The 25,079-nt window shown below is 40.3% G+C and overlaps 1 protein-coding gene across 2 annotated transcripts; it reads left to right on the top strand.

Moving 5' to 3' along the window:
• The first annotated feature begins 624 nt into the window (after positions 1-624).
• Positions 625-20,346, top strand: vrk1 (VRK serine/threonine kinase 1). 2 transcript variants are annotated; one of them, XM_046413498.1, is made up of 13 exons: positions 625-762; positions 1,245-1,405; positions 1,664-1,719; positions 4,008-4,077; positions 4,668-4,755; positions 4,924-5,032; positions 5,887-5,979; positions 10,362-10,494; positions 11,223-11,343; positions 11,563-11,621; positions 13,510-13,679; positions 18,637-18,730; positions 20,023-20,346. In XM_046413498.1, exons 2-13 carry the CDS (start codon positions 1,246-1,248, stop codon positions 20,178-20,180), a joined length of 1,311 nt encoding a protein of 436 aa, XP_046269454.1. In that variant the 5' UTR covers positions 625-762; position 1,245; the 3' UTR covers positions 20,181-20,346. The 2 variants fall into 2 exon arrangements, with proteins under 2 accessions (XP_046269454.1, XP_046269455.1); XM_046413499.1 differs by lacking the exon at positions 625-762 and adding an exon at positions 819-997.
• The last annotated feature ends 4,733 nt before the right edge of the window (positions 20,347-25,079 follow it).

The following is a 25,079-nucleotide window of genomic DNA, read 5'->3' on the forward strand; positions in this document are numbered from 1 at the left end:
GCAATAAAAGGGGGAAAACATCCAACACTTTTCATAGGCACTGAATCTGGTAATGATTTAATTAAGTACAAAGTTTTTTGATAATACCCCTCCACTAGAGCCCATTACAAACAGCTTTATTGCATCATAAACTAATCACGAGACAGCCTTGCTTAATCAATATACAACAAATTATTTACTAATCATATACTAATACAAAGACTACAATCTATAGAGATTTTGAGAGCTGCGTAAGAGAATGGGGCTCATTTTGCACCCCTGGTGCATTAATCTGGCCAGATAGCATTGATGTGTTTTGGTGTGATGTTGATAAGTGCTAATGGACTATCAGCTGGTAAGCACCTATATGTCGAAAAATATTCGCAGAAGATACATTACTTCAGAGTTTAATAAAAACAACAATACAATACGTTATATAACATAGATGATACGTTAGATAACATAGAATTATTTGATGCAAAGATATTACTGTTCCTTTACAGCGAATAACAATAATAGCAAATATGGAAATTGAATTTTTATTTGATGTTAGTTTGTGGCATATGTAACTATAACACATCTTCCTTACCTGCTCAGTATACTCAAACATCAGAAACTAATTAAATACGTAGGCTTGTGACGTGTCTCTGTGATAACGTACGTAGCGTAACCGACCAGTAGAATAGCGAAGTGTCGTGACGCCACTTCCTGGCCGGTAGTTTTGCGGGAAGTTTGGTCCTCACACAACTTAACCTACAGTCAACAGTAAACAACAAGGTCTAGGTGTGTATTCAGCTTATAATTTGAAACAGTGTGTAAGTGGAGGCTTAACTAACAATGTCTCAGATATCTATGAACTTCTCTTGTTAAGCGTCGTCATGTGGCAGCGAACGTCAGATATCGATGCTAACGAGACAGGGCGCTTAGCATAAGAGCTAACCGTAATACGTAATTTTAAATTATCCAGTTCAGCAGACCTACTATGTCCATAAAGGCGTCCCCCCTTTGCTGTGAGGCAGTAAGTAGTTACCTTTGCAGTACACGGATTGGTAACGTTAATTATAATGTTAGCTTGTGATGTGGTTTGCTAACTTCGCAGGTCAGTATAAGTATATAACATCCACGTAGTATTGAGGGTGAAATCTCCCGTTTGTTATTTATGTGTCGATAAATCAAAAAATACGTCATTATATCATCGGCGTTTAACTACGTTTTGAACAATTCTTAGAATTACTATCAGAGTGATAGATGACGATGCGTTTCAGGATGCCTCCAAAGGGCAAGGTAGTAGCAAAAGGCCGAGCACCAGCTAAAAGGAAGCTGGCAGAGGAGTTCCCACCCGGAGAGGTCCTGACAGACACCGGGAAGAAGGCCTGGAAGCTGGGGGCTCCAGTCGGCCAGGGGGGCTTTGGTCTCTTATATTTGGGTAAGAACAGATGATGCTGCTCACCCATTTCTAATGTCAAACATGGAAATACTGAAAGACAGATGAGTTGACTGCATTTTTCATTAATATCATATATCATTCATCAGACTTTGTTTTGCTTAGACACAATTTAATGCTGTAATACAGACTCAAATAATGCTTAACTTTGTTGTTGGGTAAGATATAACCTTTAAAATCATAAACATTTCACAAATTGTACAAGTAAGTATTGAATTTTTTTCCCTTCTTGTTCCCCAGCTGATGAGGATTCTGCAGGACCTGTAGGAGCGGATGCTCGCTATGTCATCAAAGTGGTAAGAAGACTAAAACAACTTGAGAACATCATCTGAAATGAGCCTGTGAGCCGGAAGGGTAATCACTTTAATAACAGCTATTCATTTCAGCAGTGGATTCATAGTTTGTATATTTCCAGTCTTACAAAAATTACTTCAGAATGATCAAATCAAGGTAAAGAAGGCTTATACACAATTATTCGTCAATGCTATCTTTGTAATTATGTGTCAGGACCATTACACACCAAGCCAACAGATATCCTTACACTTTTGGGCCATGTTTGGTTAAGCGTAACTATAAGAGATGTTCCGAGCCAAACCTAAAGATAGTTACCAGTCCAATCACATGTCAGTGGATCAGTGTAAGCTAAAGTATAACAGATGAAAATCTGGTACTTTATTTACTCCATTCAGCCTGCTGGTGTTGCACTGCTGTTGTATTACGTAACAGCCAGGATCTGCAGTGCTGCATTTCACTACATATGAGATTGAGAAAAAGAGTTAATGAATGTGATAACTTATTTGGTGATTGACATGACCCATGTGAGAAAGATACAGTTTGTCTGAAGTCCCACCGTAACAAATCTGTTATCTCTTATCTCTCGAAGCTCAGTGTGTAAAACATTCAGGTGGCTGTTTCTAATATTTAGAGTTAGAGGGGCACCCATTTTCTTGGCTGATTCTGGTTTTCAGTGTTTTTGGAAGTGTGAACTGCCTGTACCGATTTTTGCCGATTCCGATTTTCTTTCTCAGACCTAGAATTGACAGCGTACATGTATACAAAAAAAATCAGCCTTTTTTCAATGCAACATTTTTACTTTGGTAATGAATGAGATTATTGAACTTTTTTTTTTTGGAATAAAACAATTTCCTCTCAAAATGTAGCAGCTAGAAAGAACAACAAATAACAATTAAAGAAAAATGAGCTGTCCACCCAAGTTTATCTGACATATTTTACTTTACCAAACAAAAGCAGGTGCAACAGATCTATATAAAGCAAATGTCGGTCGCTTTAGTCATTTTACAGTATGCTTATAAACTCACTAGGACTGGGGTAATTTATTAGATTTCTGATCGGATTTCTCTTGTTAACCTTTTCTCGACATAATTTCCAGACGATGGTTGGAAAGTAGGGGAGGTTTTCATCCTGGGCCAAAGCTAACTTGTGCTTACGGGTTAAACCATTCACTTTACAGACAGGGGTGAAACAGCACACAGGAGCTCTGCTTGGTGTTGAGAAGTCGCAGCATTTATTTTACTTCACTTCTGCTTCGCCCTGCACATGCCATCACTTGCCGCTCGCTCTCTCTCTCTCGCCTCACCGTTCACTCGTTACGCATTCACATGCATATTGTTTCCTAAAGGAGCTACTCTGGTAACACTCTGTTCTCAACTATGGAGAATAGCTGATCATCCAGGGCCATGAATTCCATCATTTTTCTCGTAATTGCTTTGCCCTTTTAACTGCTCATACCGAGGAAAGACAGGAGAGGCTGCTGGCTTGTGTCTGGCACTGAGCTCCAGCTAGCTTTAGCTTTAGCTGCTTTTCCTTTTTGCTGGATTCTTCAAACTGGTGTTGGTGTCTTAAGTGTCTGATTAGGTGTGCTGTTCTGAACATTTTCGTGCTACCGCCGCATGAATTTACTTTGGCCTCACATGTAATACGAATCGTTTTTGTGTTAGTTTTGTGTCTTCTTCGCTCACGCTGAAGAACTTGTTAGTGTGCAGCTGTAATGTTACTGCCTGTGCTTCTTTCTGTATTTTCAACAGAGTGATGCTTTTTTTTTAAAAAAAAAAAAAAAAAGCTCCTAAAAATAGTTTTGAAGCAAGATCTTCGGTATTTGGTGCAGTAAGCTCATTTGGTCATTTAAATGTGGCAGATACACATTTACAACATTCAGGTAAATATAAGTATTGGATCAGATGCTCTGTATAGGTAGATATTATTATATACTTAAGCTTTTTTGGCGTATGTTCACCTTGTAGGACATGTTCCTGGACCAGCATTGCAATCAACCAATCACTGCTGTGGCTTTCAAAATTTCTTTGTGCTTCTTCAGAGGCATGCCAAATTTTCCAAAGTAGTACAGTAAAGTAGTACAGTAGTACAGTCCCAAACGATAAAATTCTGTTGTTTATCTCCAAACTGTTGGGCCAGCGATTTGTATCCAAAGTTGAAATTCGTTGTTTTACGTGCAGTTTTAGCAACACAGCCACACGACCATAGGATCTTGTTCATGCAGTACCTTTTTGGTCTAAACCTGTTAAATCTAGACATAAATGCACCTTTTGGTTTTTTTTTCCTACAGGAGCCCAGTGACAATGGACCACTGTTCTCTGAGCTCAAGTTTTACATGAGAGCTGCTAAGCCTGATCTGAGTAAGCCACCTTATCATTCCTTATAAAAACACACACCTAGAACTTTGTCATTCATCCAAAGTTAGGCTTGTGATCATAGTCTCTCAACACCAGGGCAAACAAAAAAAAACTAACAAAAAAAAGGCAACTTTCTTAATTAAAAAAGACAATCTCGTAACTGAGGCACAGAGGGGCCCTGCAGAGGAAGAGAAGCTTTTGGTGGCAGCGCTGTTGGCCCCCAGGCCACATCTTTGCATTTTATATAATAACAATCCAAATGTCAGTCTCCCCTGTCAATTAACTGTTATATTACTAAGGAGCCTCATATTTTATTCATGCTGGAATCTCATGTTGTTGGTAAATATTTGTCCCAGCAGCAGATTAGTTTACAGCCACACTGCCCAGCTCCCCCCATGGAATTCTGCTCTTATTGCTTTGAGCGTTACAACCATCACCCACTTACACCTGCACCAGTTAGCAGTGTGTAGTAAACAAACAGTATCTGATTTACGTGATGTGAATTTCATAGATTCATACAAATAGTTTGATGGCATTTTTGGTCAGAAAAAAGTACTTTAAATATTTCTGATATGTTTCCTCTTGTTCTGCAGTTCAGAGCTGGATGAAGTCTCACAAATTGAAAAGTTTGGGAGTTCCCAGGTACTGGGGCTCAGGCCTGCATGAGAGAGGAGGGAAGAGGTAAGACTTGAACCAAGACCACTAACAGGGGCCACACTCTTGAGAAAATCCTCCTGTTCTGCAGTACCGTGGTCCATGCCTGTTACTTTTACTGCAAATCATAACGGTTACACCAACAATTTAGTAATACTTCAGAAGCACTAAAGAAATATTTTGCTTACTTTCCAGATATAGGTTCATGGTTATTGACAGGCTTGGCACAGACCTGCAGAAGAAGTTTGAAGAATGTGGAAGGAGGTTCCCCAGAAAACTGGTCCTGCAGCTCGGTCTTCGACTGGTTGGTTATTTCACGGTCAAATGCCTTAATTTCACTTGCAGTTTCTCCACTATAGTATTTCAGTAATTGCATCCTGTCATTTTGAGAGAATGTGTTGCAGACACAAACCATGAGAACGAACTGTCAATGTTCTGATTTCCTCGCTCTAAAAATCTTCCAGTACGTGGAAAACCCAAATGTGCATTATGTTGCTACATTTTCAGTCATTTCCATGTCATCCACGTTGTCCAATATTACTTGTGGCCTTAAAGTAATGTTCCATTGCAGTCTGGCATTATCCGACTGGATAATCAAATCATTGGGACGCTGCATTTACACTTTGAATTAATGAACCTTTTCTGCTACATGTATCTTGATCATCGCCATAATGTGATCCCGTCTAAACGTGAAGATTAGGGGAGCAGAGCTTAGCGGGGATGAAGGTTAGCCATGCTTTTGGTCACAGGACTGATAAAGGTTATTTTTTTGGTAGTTTTGCTAACTAAAGCAGGTGGAGATGCATGCTGGCATTAATAACAGAGCCCATATTATTATTGGATTTCTAAATGTTTTAACTTGGAATAGAAATGTAGAAATACTGGTATCTCCCTGAAAAGTGATAAGTGCTACTGGTTGGTGGTGACAGATGATCACTGTATTGCGTCTCCTGAAGCAAAGCTGCAGTATGGGTGCAGAAAGAGGCAGGGTCAGGTGACCTTTCAGTTTGTTGGGATAATTTTGATTTTTTTATTTTCTATAAGAATGTGACCTCATTCACACTCAGCTTATATCTGAGCTCAGACTCTGCATCACTAAAACTAACACTTGTTTTTCAGTACTGACATTAAATCATGTCATGTTTTTTCCTTGTCTAGCTTGATATTCTGGAGTACATCCATGAACATGAGTATGTGCATGCTGACATTAAGGCATCCAACCTCATGCTGAGCCAAAGTGATCCAAACCAGGTCAGTGGAGGCAGCGTATGATCACATCTCATTTTATTTTGGGGGGAAATGAAAAGGAGGTGATTGTCTATTTCTTATCATAGCACAACTGTCCTGCTTCATTGAATTCAATTAAGTGTGGTGTGTGTGTGTGTGTGTATGCATATTATGGGCATTCCTGTGGTTGTGGGGACAAAAGTCTGTTTAAACAGGCACATTGTGAGGACCTGCTTTGCCCACAATGTAAATCATTAAATATTAGGATGAAGGCTTGGTTTAAGGTTAGGTGGAGGTTAGGGTTAGGTTAAGGTAAGGGTTAGGATTAGGCAAGTAGTGTTTGTTGTTATGGTTAGGTGGTGGTTAAGACTCCAGGAAATGAATTTAAGTCTCTGTAATGTCCCCAAAGTGACAGAAACAAGAGTGAGTGTGTGTGTGTGTGTGTGTGTGTGTGTGTGTGTGTGTGTGTGTGCAGCACCTAAGAGCTTTTTCTCACAAACAAAGCAGGAGCAGGTATTTAATTTGAAGATTGACAATGTATCATTGGTGGTGTTATTAAATAGCTATTTGTTAATGACAAAAATCAGCCCTTCAGGATTTTAATATTAGGTAATTTTTTTTTGTGTTGTGTTGTTTTTGTTTTTGTAGCGATGCTATTTTGATGTTTTGCCTTGCAGTTATTGCGATATAGGTTTGGTTTTATTATTGCATGTTTCATTTGTTAAAGCCAATAACCAACTGTAGTATATAACCAGAATGCAGACTAAATGATAACAATGAAGCTGATGTTGGTGGAATTACAATGTAATTTTAATGGGGCAAAAAGTGAACAAAAGCAAACGTGTGTTAATGCCAAAAATATGAGATGTCTGCACGTTAGATAATTCTCCCATGAACATTTGTTTTTCTACCGCCATGTGACATTTTGGCCACGAGCTTTTCTTCCAACATGAAACAAATGCAGAGACGGGTGCCTTTCAAGTACCTGTCCAAAGTGACATCTGACAGGTCATGTGACTACACGATGGTGAACCAAAACATTCTGTAAAACGTGCGATCTGGAGATCAAGATTAACGATTGTCTTGCTCTCTTATTTCTTATCGATTGCGGTGCGAGCAGCAACTGTCGAACCACTGACTGCTTAGTTTTCCCATGTGTGTAGTATTAAGTTCTCAGGTACTCTGTAGGTACTCTGTGTTGCCAGTACCTCCCTGCAAATGAAGTCCCACCCCTGCAACGAGCAGGGAGGTTTATAGACATAGGTGGAGACTGCTGGGAAGCAACTGTACTTTTGAGAAGGATGAGCTTTTGAAACAGGCCTTGAGATTGGGATGCAAGAACCCGGTTATTGTCCATTAAAGTCTGAAGTATTTTTCAATGCTGAGTTCATAAAGCTGCCTGTTGTGAGATAACCCGTTGAATCAGAAATGTTTCCAATGTGGTGTTTGTGGGGACCATAATACTGGTCTGGGAGTTCTAGAAAGAAAGGTCTAAACAAAGAGTTATCCAAAAAAGCACAGATATACAGCAAGTCAAGGAACACAGGGAAACAGTGATACACACAATGTAAAGATGGCAGCAAACACAGGAAGCACAGTGAACGCAGGGGACATGGAAAACACAGAGAAGACACAAAATTCCAGGAAATGCAGGAGAGGCTGGAAACTAAGGAATTACAAAGGGAATGCAGGTAACACAGATGAACCAACAACACACATAAGGAGCTATAGACAGGTGAATATATGTGTGTGTGTCCCAAGTGATAGAAGTATAAAGACATCTGTATGGAAGGTCCAGTTATTGGTTAATCAGTATTCCTGGCTACAATTACACCATGAAGACAGGAAAAAAAAAAAAATCCAAGTCACTGTACATTCCCTGGAGTTCAGCCAAATCCATCCATCACAAGTGTAAATTAGGGATGGGCGATATGGACTAAAAAATTAATCCAGATAATTTCTGGTATTAATCACGGTAACGATAAAAAAGACGATAATTAAACACCAATTCAGCCAATTCAACCAATTCATCTTTTTGACTATAAATTTCTCACCAAAATAATAATTAAGGCTACTAAACTACATCAATTAAGTTCAAGTAGTACACCTGTACTGAAAAAAAAATGTAGTGAGTGACGACAAACAAACAAGTCTGAAATGTGAGAACAGAATCTGTTATTTATTAAAAATATATTAAAACTTTTTGGCACACAGGCAGTAAAAAAAAACAGTGCAAGCAACAAAAATAACTTAGCTTATAAAAATCCCAGCTACCTCTGTTAATTCTTTCCACCGTTTGCTCTGATCATCGCATGGTGTGGAATTAGCAAATGCATCGACAAGATTCGTCTCAGTTGATGGTTTCTTTGGATGAAGCAGACGCTGCTTCTGCATCCTTGTGCATTTTCTGGATATCATCGTGTTCCAGTTTGTGCTTATGTTTGAGGTGGTGGAACAGATTAGTCGTGTTGCCGTCCTTTGTTTGTGCTATTTGTTTGCAAACCTTGCACGTGGTAAATTGCTGCTCCACGTCAGACTTTTTAAAACCAAACCAGTTCCACATAACGGAGCTGGAGCCCCGTTTGGGAATGAGCTCCTCGCTGCCCGGCGTATCTGCTCCGCATTCCGCCATTGTTGTCAATAATCCACACGTTTTGAGCTGCGAGTGTGTCGTGCACTTACATACGTCATCAATGGGAATTTATCGTTTTTATCGTGGGATAACATATTCTCACCGTGGAGAATGTTTTTGACGATATATCGTAAACGATAACATATCGTCCATCCCTAATGTAAAGCTGCCTAGAGCAGGCTGCCCTCACAAACTGAGTGGCCATGCAAGAAGGAGACTAGTGAGGGAGGCCACCAAGACAACTATGACTACTCTGAAAGAGTTAAAGGCTTCAGCAGCTAAGATGGGAGAGACGCTGCATACAACGGTTATTGCCTGGTTTCTTCACCAGTCAAAGAGCTTTATGTGAGAAAGCCACCGATGAAGAAAGCCCATATTAAATCTTGACTAGAGTTTGCCCAAAGGCATGTGGGAGACTCCAGCGTCAATTGGAAGACAGTTCTTTGGTCTAATGAGACCATAATGCAAAATGAACAAATAGCTTTTTGGCCATCAGACTAGATGTTAACTCTGCACATCACCACAAACACACCACCCCCACTGTGAGGCATGGTGGTGGCAGCATCATGCTCTGGATGCTTCTCAGCAGCAGGCTCTGGAAGGCTTGTAAAGGTAGAGGGCAAAACGAAAGCAGCAAAATATATGGAAATCTTGGAGGACAATCTGATTGAGTCTTGAGTCCAGACCTTAATCTAACAGAGAATTTGTGGCTGGTCTTAAAAAGGGCTGCTGGCGCCCTGTGCAACCTGACAGAGCTTGAACATTTTTGCAGAGAAGAATGGAGTAAAATTGCAGTGTCCAGATGTGCAAGCCTGGCTGAGACCTGTTCACACAAACACAGTGCTGTGATTGCGATCAAAGGTGTTACTAGATCTACTAAACACTGACTTACATGATCTGTTTTTGATTAATTGACTTCACCTTGACATTAAAGAGCCCATCAGAGTGTCAACCAGAAAAGTGTGATTCGTCAGTCCACATAATATGTTTCCACTGCTCCAGAGTCCAGGCTTGCGTTCAGCTGCTCAGCCAGGGAAACCCGATCCATGAAGCTTCCGCTGCACAGTTTTTGTACTGATACTAAGGCCAGTGGAAATGTGGAACTCTTCTGCTTTGCAATCAGCAGAGTGTTGGAGCTTTATGTGCACCCTCAAGCTTCCGGGGGCTCTGGGGGTATTTTGTGGTCACCGGCATGGGAATGTGGGATCATTTTTGACTTGTGCATTGAGGGTTGGCCTTCCAGATGGGAGGAGCTTGTGAGTTTATCTTTTTTTCCTCTGTTTCTGCTACATATTGTTTCATTGCGATTCAGTATTATCATTTCTTAGATTAACTGAGGCATCTCGAAGTAGTTAGGGAGTATTTTCCGTTTTCTTCTTTTTGTTGCATAATTTACATTATGATGGTTTATGCTTGATGGTCCAGTAATGCTATATTCAATTTAGTATGATTAAGTTCTAGGTGCTGTACAAATCTGTTGTTCATATTAATTATGATTACAAGGTTCACTATTCATGTGTTTCTTTTACTTTTTGGTGCACAGTCTTTGGGCAGATACTTGTAAGGTGCATCTTGTGTGTTTCATGTCTGGAGACTGGCTTGTCACATGGTGGTGTGCTATTAAATGTTCATGGAATCATCCACTCCCCTCTAGTTTTAGTCCTTGTGCTAAGTTAGGCTAAACATGTAGCTGGGCGATCTGTGTACATATGTATAAAGTGTTAAATGTGACTTTGGCTGTGCATGTCTCAATTGGTGTGTTTGGCAATTATAGGTTTACTTAGTAGATTATGGACTGGCATATAGGTATGCACCGGATAGTGTCCAGAAAGAGTACAAGGAAGACCCCAAGAGATGTCACGATGGTACCATAGAGTTCACAAGCATTGACGCCCACAAAGGAGCATGTAGGTACAAATACACTCCAAGTAATTTTATGACTGTGTGTATGTTTTGTTGTATTGTGACTGGTCAAAATAATGAGGCAGCGCATCACATCAGAAAGAAAACAAAAACGTTGGTATCTTTAGCCTAGAGACATAAATTTCCTCTGTCATTCACGTTTCCAAAGTACTTAAAATTGGCTTCCTGTTACTTGATTGGAAGAATTAAATGTCATTTTAAATGATTTATTGTGGTTTTTGCTTTTAATGTGTCTTTCTGAGACCAAGATCAGCATCACTCTATGTCTCTTTCAATTAAAGAGCTGGAGTCAGGATAATAGTCTGTTTGTGTGTGGACTCACAGGTTGGGAGGTGTATTTAGCCAGGCTAGATGTTTTCCATCTTTCCTGTCTTTGTGCTGAGTTAAGCTAACCATGTCCTGATTCTAGCTTCATACATCACAGTCATGAAACTGCTATTAATCTTTTAATCTCAGTCTCAGAAATTAAGCAAATATGCATATTTATGACATTGTAGCTTATCTTGCACTCACTGTAGATCAACATCAAATCTAATCTAATATTTTTCAAAATGTGCAACTGGTCTTTTAATTGATTTGGCAGAAGATAGATTTACATTATATTAGGTATACTGTGTTCATAAATGATTAACAGTACACGCTATTATCATGGCTGTGCTTAGAAAAACTGCTGACAGTGTTTGCGTCTGCTCATGTGGTTGTTTGGGTCCAGCTGCATGTAGGCGGAGCGATCTGGAGATCCTGAGTTACTGCATGGTCCAGTGGCTGTGTGGACGTCTACCCTGGGAGGACAAGCTGCAGGACCCCATCTATGTCAAAGACTCCAAAATCAGGTGGGAGAAGTATATCTGCATTCACTAAACACATCTTTCAGTAAATGCATGAGGTTTTCTGCTTTCAGGCAAGACTGACAAGAAAATGTTTGAAATTTGGAAGATTCATAAATACACAAAGTAGTTTTAAAGTGTTACCTTTCAAGAAACGTGAGGTCAGTTGAACTCAAATTTGACAAACGTTTTGAAAAAATCATGCTCTTTGTTTCTTCTTTACAGGAGTCAAGAAAACATCTCTGAATTCATGACCAAATGTTTCTCCCCTCAAGACAAACCAGGTAAGAAAGATGTACACACACACTCACACAAACACACACACACTCACACAAAGGTAGCAAACAGAGATGGGGACTTTTAATGGTCCATAATGACTGAAAACAAAAAAAAACCAACCAAAAAAAAAAACCCTTGACCCACAATTTCTCCAGCTGCTTATCGGTCCAGTAGTACAGAGCTGTGTGTACTTTCTGTGTAGTGCACCACCTTTGTTTTTTTTTTTTTTTGTTTCGTTTTTTGTTTACACTGAATAAACCACAGCTGCATAACGCCACAGCATTGTGTGATTTTAGACAGCATGTAATTTTACATAGCTTTCCGCAAGCAAAAAAGTTGTGACGTGTTATGACAACATCATTGGTGTCGTGTGTGATGTATAACACAGGTGTCAGGGAGTGCTTTCTAAGTAATGGCTAAATGTGACAACATCAATTTACTGTTCCGGTCATGTGGCAGCTGATCTTGGCCTCATCAAGTGTGGTTCACCACAACATTGAATTTGCTGCGAAGTGAAGACTGCGAGCTTTAATTCAAGGGTTGACAAAAGTGTGGCATTGAGAAATTACAACCATTTTTGGACCCTCCCCCGTACTGTACGGGCAAGCTGCTCCCACAACAGCTCAATAGGGTTCAGATCCACAGACCAGTTATAGACAGAATTCCAGCTGACTGCTTCTTCTTTAAATAGTTCAGGCATAGTCTGGAGGTGTGTTTTGGGTCATTGTCCTGTTGTGGGATGAAACTTACCCCAATCAAGTGCTGTCCACAGGGTATGCAAAATGCAAAATGTTGTGTTCATGCTCCCTTTTACTCTGAACAAATCTCACATTTTACCACCACCAAAGCACCCCCAGACCATCACACTGCCTCCAGCATGCTTAACTGAGGAAACTAAGAATGCTTATAAATAATAATGATCAATTTACAAAATGCAAAGTGAGCGAACAAAAAATCAAAATCAAATCAATATTTGGAGTGACCACCCTTTGCCTTCAAAACAGCATCAGTTCTTCAAGGTTCACTTGCACACAGTTTTTGAAGGAACTCAGCTGGTAGGATGTTCCAAACATCTTGGAGAACTAACCACAGATCTTCTTTGGATGTAGACTTCCTCAAATCCTTCTGTCTCACAATCAGAATCAGCTTTATTTGCCAAGTACGTGTGACCATACAAGGAATTTGACTGGTCTGTTCAATAATCCCAGACAGGGATTGGCCTTGTTTCCATGTCAGAGGTGTGGCTTTTTGGCGTCAACTCTTCCATGAAGACCACCTCTAGCCCAGACTTCTCCGGACAGTAGATGGGTGTACCTGGGTCCCACTGGTTTCTGCCAATTCATAGCTGATGACACTGCTGGATATTTCCAGATTTTGAAAGGAAATAAGCTTGATGTGTTTTTTATTTGCTGCACTAAGTTTCCTTGGCCGATCACTACGTCTACGATCCTCAACGCTGCCCATTTCTTTGTGCTTCTTCAAAAGAGCTTGAACCACACATATTGAAAGCCCAGTCTGCTTTGAAATCTCTTACTGCATCAGTAAGGTAAGTTATACCTTACTGGTGCAGTATAACTACCTTGTGTCTTGTTGCTGTGCTCAGTCTTGCCATGGTGTCTGACCTGTGACATGAAACTGTCTTCCACAGCCTCACCTTGGTAGAATTTGGCTGCTTCTCACCCAGTTTTAAGCCTCCGACACAGCTGTTTCTGTTTCAGTTAGTGACTGGGTTTCAACCCACATGTGAAATTGATGATCATTAGCACCTGGTATAAATTGGTTGATCATACACTTGACTATAATCCCACACAATCCCTGACAGTACTTTTGCACAGTACTGTGTGTGTGTACATGCCTGAGATGTTGACAGACTTTCACTCTGTTATGTTGCAGATGAGATCCACAGATTCATGGAGGAGGTTAAATCTCTGGGATACCAAGACAAGCCATCATATGATAAGTTGCGCTCCATTCTGCAGGCTGGACTGAAGGCTATGCAGACTAAAGATAATGGCAAGCTGGAGTTTCCTCCTGTCAGTGGAGCTGTGTCACCTCCTGCCCGGGTGAGCGCACACACACACACACACACACACACACACACACACACTCACAGACACACTCACTTTTGGGCACATTACGTAGACTTAGATTAATTTCCTGTAGGCTTAAGCACCACCTAACCCTAATAATAAACATTACTGGCCTAATCCTAACTCTTACCTGAATCTAACCCTCACACACTCAGAAACGAACCACAACTTGAGTAATTCACATAATAAAAATCCTCTATAAAAATGTATCTGTTTTCTCTTAGCATCGTTTTAATGTGAAATTTTTATTTAGCCGATCAGTGCATGGACCATGTAGGATCATGGTGCTCTTATGAACTATTTAGCTGTCACCACAGCTTTATCTGCATACAGGGTTCAGTGTCATCCAGCCATCCATCTATTTTCTATACCGCTTTATCAGGGTAGCGGCGGTGCTGGAGCCTATCTCAGTTCACAAGTGAGAGGCGGGTTTCACCCTGGACTGGCCGTCAGTCAATCGCAGGGCTGATACACAAAGAGACAACTAGACACACACACACACTCACACCTAGGAGTAGCCAATTAACCTAATGTGCTCATTGGGATTGTAGAAGGAAGCCAGAGTACCCGCAGAAAACCTGCACAGGTACCCTGGGGTTCAGTGTCAGTGACTGTAAAATAACGATGGCTAACATGACAACTCCGGAAGCATCTTTATCACCCCCTATATATATGTCATGAACCCTTCCCTTTCCTGTCATTTTAGGCAGTTCTTATCACACTGAAGTATGTCCAAGTGTTCGTTTTTCTTGTAAGTTTGATTTTAATTTGTTAATTAAATTAGTTCATTAAAACCACAGTTAATTGAATTTAGTTAATTAGTTTATTAAAACCCAAACTTTGCTCTGTGTTTCAAAAGGGTAGTGGATATGATTTGGACCGTGATTAAAGGAGCACCAGTTGCAATTTTCTTGGCCAATTCCAATTTCTGATTGAATTGCTGAGTCCGATTTTGGCGATTCCGATTTTCTTTCTACGAACAACAACTGACAGCATATACAAACAAAAATCAACTTTTCTATTTTACTTTCATTACAAAAGTTTAAAAAAATTAAAATTAAAATTAAACGTAACAATTTTTTCTCAAAATAAAGCAAGTGGAAAGAGCTACAAATAACAATTAACTGAAAATGAGCTGCACACCTAACTTTATCTGACATATTTTACTTAACCAAACAAAAGCAAGTGCAACAGATTTACTGAACAAACCAAATGTCACTCACTTCATATTACAATATGCCTCACCAGGGCTGACGTAATTTATCAGATTTTTGAAGCCTCAGTTGTAAACTATGGAGAACGACTGATCATCCAGGGCCATGAATTCCATAATGCTCTTTGAACTACCTGCACCTCTATGTTGCTATCCTTGATCCACAGTGAACATCCACACTAAAGATGGGTTAGCATGCGGCTGTGACGTTATTGCCTGCACCACTGTGCATATGTGCATGCCTAAAATGCAGTGGCTTGGAATAAGAGATACAGGAGACTGGCAGTCGGTCTCCAGTCTGCGCTGAGAATGCTGAAAACCAGCCAATTTTGGTCCCTGGCCGGTCGATTTGTGCATCTGTAATTGAGATATTGTGTTTTGTACTCTTACATAATAGATTCACTTTCATTTCAGTCTATGCAGCTGTCTGCAATTTGCCCTCCCCTAGGCTACTTTGCAAGTTCTGCATTCTAACATTTAGTTTTATTTATATGTTTGTTTCCTGCTTTCCTTCTTCCTATTTGTCCCTTCATCTCTTCCTCTTCAAACTCTGTATCTTGCACTTTCACTCTGTGCATATGGAAGGTGCCACTGGAAGGGTACCAGCTGAAGGGTTACCAGGACCTGGTACTTGTTACTGTATGTAATTATCTGTCCAATCTGTTCACGACAGCGGGCGCCACATCGTGATCATGATGAAGCAAGAGTGAGAGTGAAGGTTCATTATAGAGACCTGTGAATAAGTAAGACAAATGGCGAAGTTGATAGTCTTCATTGAGTGTGTGACTGTCCAAGAGACCACCTTTCCTTTCTGCAAGTGGGCGGCACGGTGGTCCAGTGGTTAGCACTGTTACCTCGCAAGAGGGTTCCAGGTTCGAATCCCGGTCTGGGCCCTTCTGCCTGCTCTCCCAGTACCGATTTTTTCCTACTTCCTCCCACAATCCCAAAATAGGTTAGGTCTACATTGCCCCTAGGTGTGAGTGTGTGCGTGTCTGTCTTTGTGTGTCAGCCTGGTCACTGGCTGGTGACCAGTCCATGGTGTACCCCGCCTCTTGCATGTAGTCAACTGGGACAGGCTCCATTGCATTTGCTCAGACTTCATGCACAAAAGACTGCGGGATCTGATGTTCAGTCACCTCATCACCTAGTGAAGACTTTGTCTTGGCGATTGTCCCTCCATCAGAGGATGCTACAGGCTTCAAGCAAGAAAACTCTCTACTGTTTGTTTTTGTTTAAAAGCATCATTCATTCTGCCGTTAGAGTATTTACCATGAGAGTATTTACACAAACGCTGTCATCATGCTTTTGCTGCCATAGGCTTTACTTGCCATTTCGTTGCATTGTTACAGCAGCAAAGTGGATAGTGAAAAACAGAGGTAGGCATCGATAATAAGCAATTTACAAGCGTAGGAAAAAAAGAAGAGCTAGCAATATGGATATAATATAAGTAGAGAATAGTAATATAATATAAAACACTATGTACAAGAGAAAGCAACAAAAACACGCAACAACAGATAACAGCACAATAGCAGCAGTTGCACATGGGCTAATAGATTGCACAGTGGAATAGTGATTATTACACATTAATTATTGCACATTATTATTATTATTATTATTATTATTATCATCATTGTTATTATTATTATTATTGCCGAGTTGTTTTTCACAGTATTTAAGTGGTTGATTGAGTGTGTGTGTGTGTGTGTGGGTTTTCCCTGCATTGATCAGGAGGTGGTTCCACTGACACACACAATCCCACAGAGTTGGTCTGCGCAGGACTTGAGGAACCTGGAACTGATGTCTGGACCTGCAGCCTTTTTCGCCTTGATCTTCCTGAGCTCTGTCCTTAACTGCTCTGTAGAGAGGGACATATTGGGGTTCGGGGGCGGGGTGTTTGGGGGTGTGAGAGGAGTTGAGAGCATCGGTGAGGGGGGTGGGGCAGTAGAGGTGGAGGCAGTGGTGGCTGGCTGCGATCTGAGTGCTGTGCTGTGCGAGTGGGGGTGGGGGAGATGGAGAGGGGGAATACATTCTGTGTTGACAAGGGGGGCTGTAGCAGGGATGACTGGGCTGGGGGAGGGTTAGATGTCTGATCAAACCTGTTGAAGAATAGGTTCAGATCATTCACCCACTTCTAGTCCCCCACAGCCTGGGAGTCTGGTTCTTTGAATCCTGAGATGGTCTTCAGGCCTCTCCAGACTCCGCTCATGTTGTTCTGCTGCAGCTGATCCTCATCCATTTTTTTTTCCTGTATCGGTTCTTCCCTTCTCTCATCTTCCACCTCAGCTCCTTCTCCACAGCTTGTTTCCAGACTTAAAGACCCTCTTTTTCTCCATAAGAAGGGCCTTTATGTCCGGATTGATCCCAGAAACACAGTACAGTCCTGGTGGGTACAGTGTTCTCCACGCACAAACTGATATAATCCTATCAGTGTCCACCCCATGAGGATCACAGAATTCCTCCCACACAGTTGATTCAAAACAGTCCCTCAGAGCCTCTTCGGTCTCCGTCAGACCATCTTCTCACTGTGTGGGTCACAGATGGTTGCCTGTGCACGAGGGGTTCATACACAGGCAGGAGATGACCCAGGTTGTGGTCTGATCTCCCCAGGGGCAGGAGGGGTGTTGAATTATAGGCCTTCTTGTTGTTGGCATAAAATAGATCCAGTGTTTTATTGTCTCTGGTGTGGCAGGTGACATACTGGGTGAATTTGGGCAGAGTGGAGGAAGGTGAGGCATGATTAAAGTCCAAAGAGATGAGAAAGAGGACTTGTGGGTGTTGTGTCTGCAACCTGCTCACAGCTGAGTGCAGGACATCACAGTGTCACCGTTAGCAGAGGGGGGAACATACTCCACTATCACAACAACGTGTAAAAATTCCTGTGGTAGATAATACGGACTCATGCTAACAGCTAGCGGTTCAATGTCCTTGCAGCAGAGTTGTTCTTTAACAGTGATGTGTCCAGACTTACACCATCTGTCATTCACAAACACAGCCAGCCCTCCACCTAAATTAAATGCACTCAGTGAAACATGTGAGTCCGGAGTCACTGAGTTCAGCCATGTCTCCGTAAACAGCATGATGCTGCACTCCTGATATTCCCCCGCTGGGTTTCTCAGGGGGCAGCACCGCTGTGTTGCGGAGCGCCAACAGCTGATCCCTAGAGTAAACAATAGGGGCCATAGCTGCTCACGGGGGTGTCCGGACACAGAACGTTTAAAAGTTGAAAGTAAATTCAGAGCAAATCCGGCAATTTTGGTGCCCGTAGTGCAACTGTTGTTTTCATAATCATCAATAATACAATGAAGATTAAATTAAATGACTTGACTAATAACTACTAAAAAAAAGAAAAAAAGTGAGAGCTGCTGCCACCGCAACCACTCACAATGCACATGCACAAAAAAAGTGTGTAATGTAACAGGCATTTATTTATATGTAAAAGTCCCGCACTGCAGGTTTAAAAACATTAAAAAGTACGACTTTGCTGTACTTGGCATTTGGGCCTTTTTTTGGCTGGAATAGAAATTAAAAACAAAATGTCAGGATGTTTTGTCAGCCTTTTAGAAATTATACAAAAAGCATCTATGTATTGTGAATAACAGGTGCAACAGCAAACATGATTTACCTGGTTAATGAATTCAAAATGACTTACACTTGTCCAGCCACCTACCTGTTGTTGTCAACCAACTGATGTCTCGTCCCTTCATTTTCTCCTTCCAGAAGACCACCAAGAGAAAGAAAGCAGCAGCTGAAGCAGAAGAGAGTGAGGCTGATGGAAGTCCCATCAAGAAAAAGAAAGTTACAAAGAAAAGAGGTAGGCGTTAATGGAGCCAAAGCGGAATCAAAAGTTTCATTAATTGAAAAAAAGTTTTGAAAGTGAAAGTTGAAATTTCAGTTTTGAACTTTGAAAAATACAACATTTTACTCAAAAATAAGTGTAGGGAAAGTTTTTTTCAGTTCAATTCTAATTTTTATTCCATTCTGAAATTCTTTTGAATACATTATCTATTTTCAATTCTCTTTATATATATATGTACATTCACATCTTTTTTTTTATATACTCTTTCAAATCAGTCTATCACGTTGCCTTCAGGGAACAAAAGATCTGAAACTGAAAAAATAAGATTTGAAACTATGAAAAAAGATGTGAATCTGAAAAAAATATGCAACTGGAAAAAATAATTGAAATATGTGTGAAAGTAAAATTTGAAAATAGATAATTTATCCAAAAGAATTTCAGAAATGAATAAAAAAAACTATATTTAAACTAAAAAAAACTTTCAGTTTGAGTACAATATTGTATTTTTCAAAGTTAAAAAATTTGAAATTTCAACTTTCAATTTCAAATCTTTTTTTTTTTTTTTACAGTTACTCCACTGCTAGAGCTATCACAAAAATCTTTATTCCTTTTTAATGGTTTTTCTGTTTCCATCTTTCTCTACAAATCATGACAGCAAGGCAGCAAGTAACCCACAATGACCCTGACACTGTGTAGCTCATAACGTACCCCATGGTTTTATATAACCATTTTGCAAATAGATGTAAAAAAATAAATAAATAAATACAATTGTCACTAAGTCATAAAAATGTTATGAGTAAATGAAGTGCTAGACAATACTTACTGGGATACTAATTCTGAATAACAATAAAACTGAGCTCAAAAAATATCAGCGCAAAAGTGAACAGGAGTTTATCGGACATCCTCATCCAGTGCTGCTCTCATCTGGAGCAGTTTGGTTTTTAATTGCACAGAGAGGTTACCAAACCAAGCTGTGATATTGTACCTGATTAAGCTCTCAAGAAGTGCCTGATTTAAATAAAACAAAAAACAAAAAAAACATGAACTCTCAGAAGTCTTTTCATAATGCTCTGATTTAATTTATTTCACTAATTTAACAACTTCATTGAAGTTCAGTTTAAACAAGGCTAAGCCTCAAGTCATGTTAGCATCCTCGTGAGGCTGTACTTAGGCACAGTGGTAATTTAAGCATAACGCTAACGTTGGTGTGCCAGAATCCAATATAATTGATCTTGAGAAGGCAGTGCCTTTTAAGGGAGAAAGACTTCGTTGCCCTCCTTTTTAATATGATACATTTTCCTTGGCAGAAACGAATCAAGTCAAGAAAAGTCTCAAAAAGACTCCAAGACAAGTGAAGGTACCCATCAACCGTAACCGCCAAACCAGACTGGTGGAGGTGGGCACCCAGACGTCACCAGGACTTGCCCAGAAATCCAGAAGCAGAACCAAGAACACCATCTCCTAAGCATCCATCTGGGTTTAAATTCCTCCTTCCATTCTCCTGTCTGTCCTCTGCTCCTTAAAAACAAAACAAAACACTTTTTATCACTTTTTCTTATTTCTTTTTTTTAGTTGCATTTTCTGTCTGCTATGTGTGGTGAGTTAAAAATAAAGAGACTGTGAGAAAAGAGGAAACTGTCTAAATGTGTTTTATTTTGTGCTCTTGCAAGAGGACTGAAACCAACAATGTGGCATCAAGCACTCTGAAAGGAAACAGTGAGGAGGGCGACCTTGGCGGCACTTTTTATGAGGGGCACCTCACAGAAAAGTTGATAACTTGTAACATCTTCACAGAACGAGTGATACCGAGAAGGTCAAGGAGATCATGGTGATCTGGTCTGATCTGATCTTTACGGGTACCCCCCCCCCCCCCCCGACCGGTGTTATAACTCTCAGCGCTATCAGCATAGTTCACATGAAGTTCAGGTGCTTACAGAGTACAGTTCATGGATGATGTTATACTGGCAGTTAAAATAGGATACTATTTCACTGTTATGCAAACCATATGATAATTTTCCCCTACACTATGTACTAATAGATGTTCTTCATTTGAATATATCTGATGCGGTTGAAGATAGATCTATTATAATAAAGAGAAAATTAAATTGTGCATCTTCCATGTAAAAGCTTCATTGTCCAGGCCACAGTGTGATAGAATAAAAATCAGTGATTCTAGTCATAAAAAATTCAAATAGAAGCATGAAAGAAAGTCCAAATGGCAGGTGTATTAGCGAGATCCCCCTTCCTGATCTATGTGCATCAGGCAAGGGTCAGTCTCTTGATGAAGCCATCGTTATCGTCATCAGCTGTTGTCAATGTGAGTAAACCTCTGTGTGTGTGCCCACTTATCCCAAAGGTTCTGTCGGTTATCTGTGGACCCGCTGGGGGACAAACGCTCACACTGTTTACTGAATGGAAAGAATGGATGGGCATGATTCAGAAATGTCTTCCTAATCTGCGGAGTTCCCATCCACAATGTAGGCGTGTGTGATTTTGAGTCGATTGATCAGAGATGTAGCCATGTCTGTGCAGGGAAGAAAAGGGCTCCACGAGCTCTCTCCTGTCCACCATCTGTTAATGCTGTCTGGAATTCCAGGTCCAAAAAAAGTTCCAAAAAAAAGGTCCAAAAGTGATGCTGTGCAGAAGGTAAATAAAAACAGAATGAAGTCAAAACGTGTTTATCAACAGTAGTTTTACAATATGTTCCCGAAGAATGGGATGAAAACTGAGCTTTTAAAGGACGCCCCTTTCATTACCAGTCATAATATTATAACCTGTGACCTGTTTAACTGTGGAGCATTTCATTATTTTCTGAGTCTTTCATTGCTCCTGTTCTTATGTTTCTTAAGTGTGTTTTTTGGCTTTTCTGACTTTACTGAACATCAAGAAAGTGTAAAGATGGTCTTTTTCATTCCACCCCTGTGAAGAAATAATGCAAGTACTTAATAATGTTCACTAATGCTCTCAAAACAACAGCTCTTAGTGTCGTAACTGTTCTCGTGATGTTGACCATCAGCAACTTGGAAGTCTTTGGATTGGATTGGTGATTGGTGGCTCTGGCTGGTGTTTATTCTTTCGGGGTCGGTTTCAAGCTTTGTAATAAGCTATCTTGTCTCAGTTTGTCAAGGGGACAAAATTATAATGACTGCATTTATGTCTGCATTCTCTGCAAGTTTTTCCAGAAGTTAAGTGACTTGTTCAAGTGTGTATCTGAAGAATTAAAGGGTTAAAAGGGCAACTGTTGTGCTAGTGATTAAAGAAATGCCAGAAGATTTTTTACTCCTATTAATAGTTTGTAACTGATTCTGTAAGACATTAGCAAACTATTTGGTGGACATTAATGAATCTGAGGAATACTCTATTTGTAGTAGTATCTATTTGAATGAAGTTACCCTGTTAAGGCTAAGCTGAATATGATGACATAGATTTTAGTAATTTTCTTTACTGAATAAAGCCAATCACTACCAAGCCCGGTTGTGATACATTTATTGTAGTTGAAAGTATGTGTAAAAGGGAAAGATTTTTAAAGAAGCAACAATTTCAGTAATGTGAATGTGAATGTCACATTAGGGAAGGGAGGAATAAATGCATCGCTGCCGAGCCCAGGGGCTCACGGGGGCTCGTGCTTGAGAGCAGACAGAATGATAATCACAATTTCTGAACACGGCTGAGCTCTGAATCAGTGACCTGCATTTGCAAATAATTGCTACTCTTTTTTTTTTTCTCCTGTCCATCTACTGCTGAAATTTTACAATTTTGAAATTTAGATTTTAAAATTGTTATGGAACTTGTCAAATCATCAATTCTATATATATATATATTTTTTTTATCACTAAGAGGGATCAGGGGAAAATATCAGACATGAGAAGCTGCTGACAAGATGTCCATTTTCACTCCATCCACTCTTGTTCTCCAGGTTATCGACCACCCTCCATGTGACCCCCACCTCCCCCATTAACTCCCAACAGCCTCCACACTCCTCCCTCCCCTTTCAGGAAGACATCTCCACTAATATCAGTGTCGTGAGGATCCCTGGGCGCCTCTGTGGCGGCTGGTGGCTTTGCCATCAAATGTTCTGGGGTCTTCAAGAATAAAGAGCCCCACCTCCCACCACCCCAAAAAACACAGTCTCATCGTAGGGGGCAGTAGTACATAATGATAGCAAATGATTGTAGGATTGGGGGGGAATTTGAGAGATGGAGGGTCAAAAGGCGCAGCACTTAAACAAAACACTGCTATCTTTTGTGCTTGCAGAGAGAGGTGCACAATTTCACCCCGGCCAACCTTTTCCATTTACCGTGGATAAGTTATCCAGTGGCCGTCCTGGCAGGCAGTTGTTGCCCCTGTGTTTTCTGTGGTCAGCGTTTGATCGGCAAGTTGGCAGAGCATGAAGGCCTCACAGCAGTTGCCTAACCACCACTCCAGCAATACGGATGACAGCCCCCCTTGGGCCTGCGTCCCAATAACTCGATAACAGTTTCCCTGGCCAGTGGGTTTCCTGTGTTTGTGACAATTGTCAGTATTTTGGTGTGCTGGGGATCCAAAGTGTTCAAACTACAGGGAAGGCAGGTTTCAGGGTCCCACAGTTCAGACATAAGGAAAAATAGATTTAGAATGTTGTAAAGTCAGGGATTTCAGTGACATACCAACATTACAGTGCTATGCAAAGTTGAATTAGTTTGCTGAAAACAGGCTGACATGTTGACACTTTAATAGAACCAATCACAGTGTTTGTTCACAATACGTTCCAGGTAAAAGCTGTGTCCTGTAGCTTACATGCAATTTAATGCACTTTTTTCATGATGTTCCGTCGATGCGGATGTCTTATTCAGCTAAAATGTTGTGTTTGATACTTGTACAATAGTAGTAGAATAACACCACATTTATTATCATATAATTTGCCTGTTGGGCCACAGATTAAAGAAAATGACAGCTTGAGCTTATTAAAAACTAGCAGTAGCAGTTAGAGCACAGATATATTCTCTGTGTGATATGTCTAAATGCATGTATATTGAAGAACATGAGAACCAAAAACCAGAGTTGTACAGTACATATGTGTGGTGGTATCTTCACTTACTTGGACTTTAGCCTTTTGACTTAAACAAGGTGATATACAGTATATAAGCAAAAGTATCTAGACACACCTCTTTATGGGGCTGTTTGTCAGGGGATGGACTAGGCCCCTTACTTCTAGCAAAGAGAAATCTGAATGTTTCAGCATACAAAGACATTTTGGACAATACTATGCTACCAAGTTTATGGATGAGTTTGGTGTGGAGGAACGCGACTGGCCCACACAGAGCACTGACCTTAATCGCATCAAACACATTTAGTATGAACCGGAACACATGTACATACCTGTATTTACACATGTACATACCTGTATTTTAAATTTTCTTAAAAATTTGAATACAGTTTTTGTAAATACCTGTACTTTGAGATTTTAGTTTTGTTTATCCTATCTTTATTTGTTTATCCTATTTTTTTATACTCTGCACTTTTCTCCTTTCTTGGTCGGGAATACTGCATGTGCAATGTCTGTAAAAACAAGAATTTCCCTCCAGGGATAAATAAAGGAATTCTGATTCTGATTCTGATTCTGATTCTGATTCTGATTCTGATTCTGAACGGAGATTGCAAGCCGGGCCTTTCCGTCCGACATCAGTGCCTGACCTCACTACTGCTCTCCTGCATGAATGGGCAAAGGTTTTCACAGAAACACTCTAAAATGTTGTGGAAAGTGTTGGAAAATGGAAAATGTTGAGACTTGTCCTACTTATTTTTCTTATACTTCTGCTAGAGTACGATCTCTTTTCTTGAATATACGTAAATTAAGCACACCAAAGGTGCACTTTGCAGAGGAAGCAGTAAGGATGTAAAGTTATATATGCATATATAGATGGATGCATACATCGAACTTTGATTTTCCACTGAGTTTCTCTTGAGTATTTTCCTGACTTTAACCAATGTATTTGACTGCCAGTACTCTACATCCGTAATATTTGCATTATAATGCCACAGTCATATTATTTGTATTCCCATAGTTTCAGTTTTTTCTTTTCATTTGACAAAATAATTTGGCAATATTCAGAGGCTGATTTGTGGACAAAAGACTGCGTAAATTAAACTGCAAGTCAAGTTCTGGAAACACTGTGGAAGTTTTTGAACTGTTTAAGAATTTTGTCTGTTAAACCAAGTGGAGCCTTTTGAATATGATGTGGATCTTTAAAAACTTTCACAAAGCTGCAGTGTGTCAAGGTTTCATCAGTTGCAGCCTGAACATCTGCTCGGGTGTGTTCTGCCTCGTAGCTCAGCAGCTGTCATACTGGTGTTCTCTTTTCCTTTTATTTGTTCTGTGGTTGGT

Source organism: Scatophagus argus, chromosome 15 (assembly GCF_020382885.2).
Source record: "Scatophagus argus isolate fScaArg1 chromosome 15, fScaArg1.pri, whole genome shotgun sequence".
NCBI lineage: Eukaryota > Metazoa > Chordata > Actinopteri > Scatophagidae > Scatophagus > Scatophagus argus.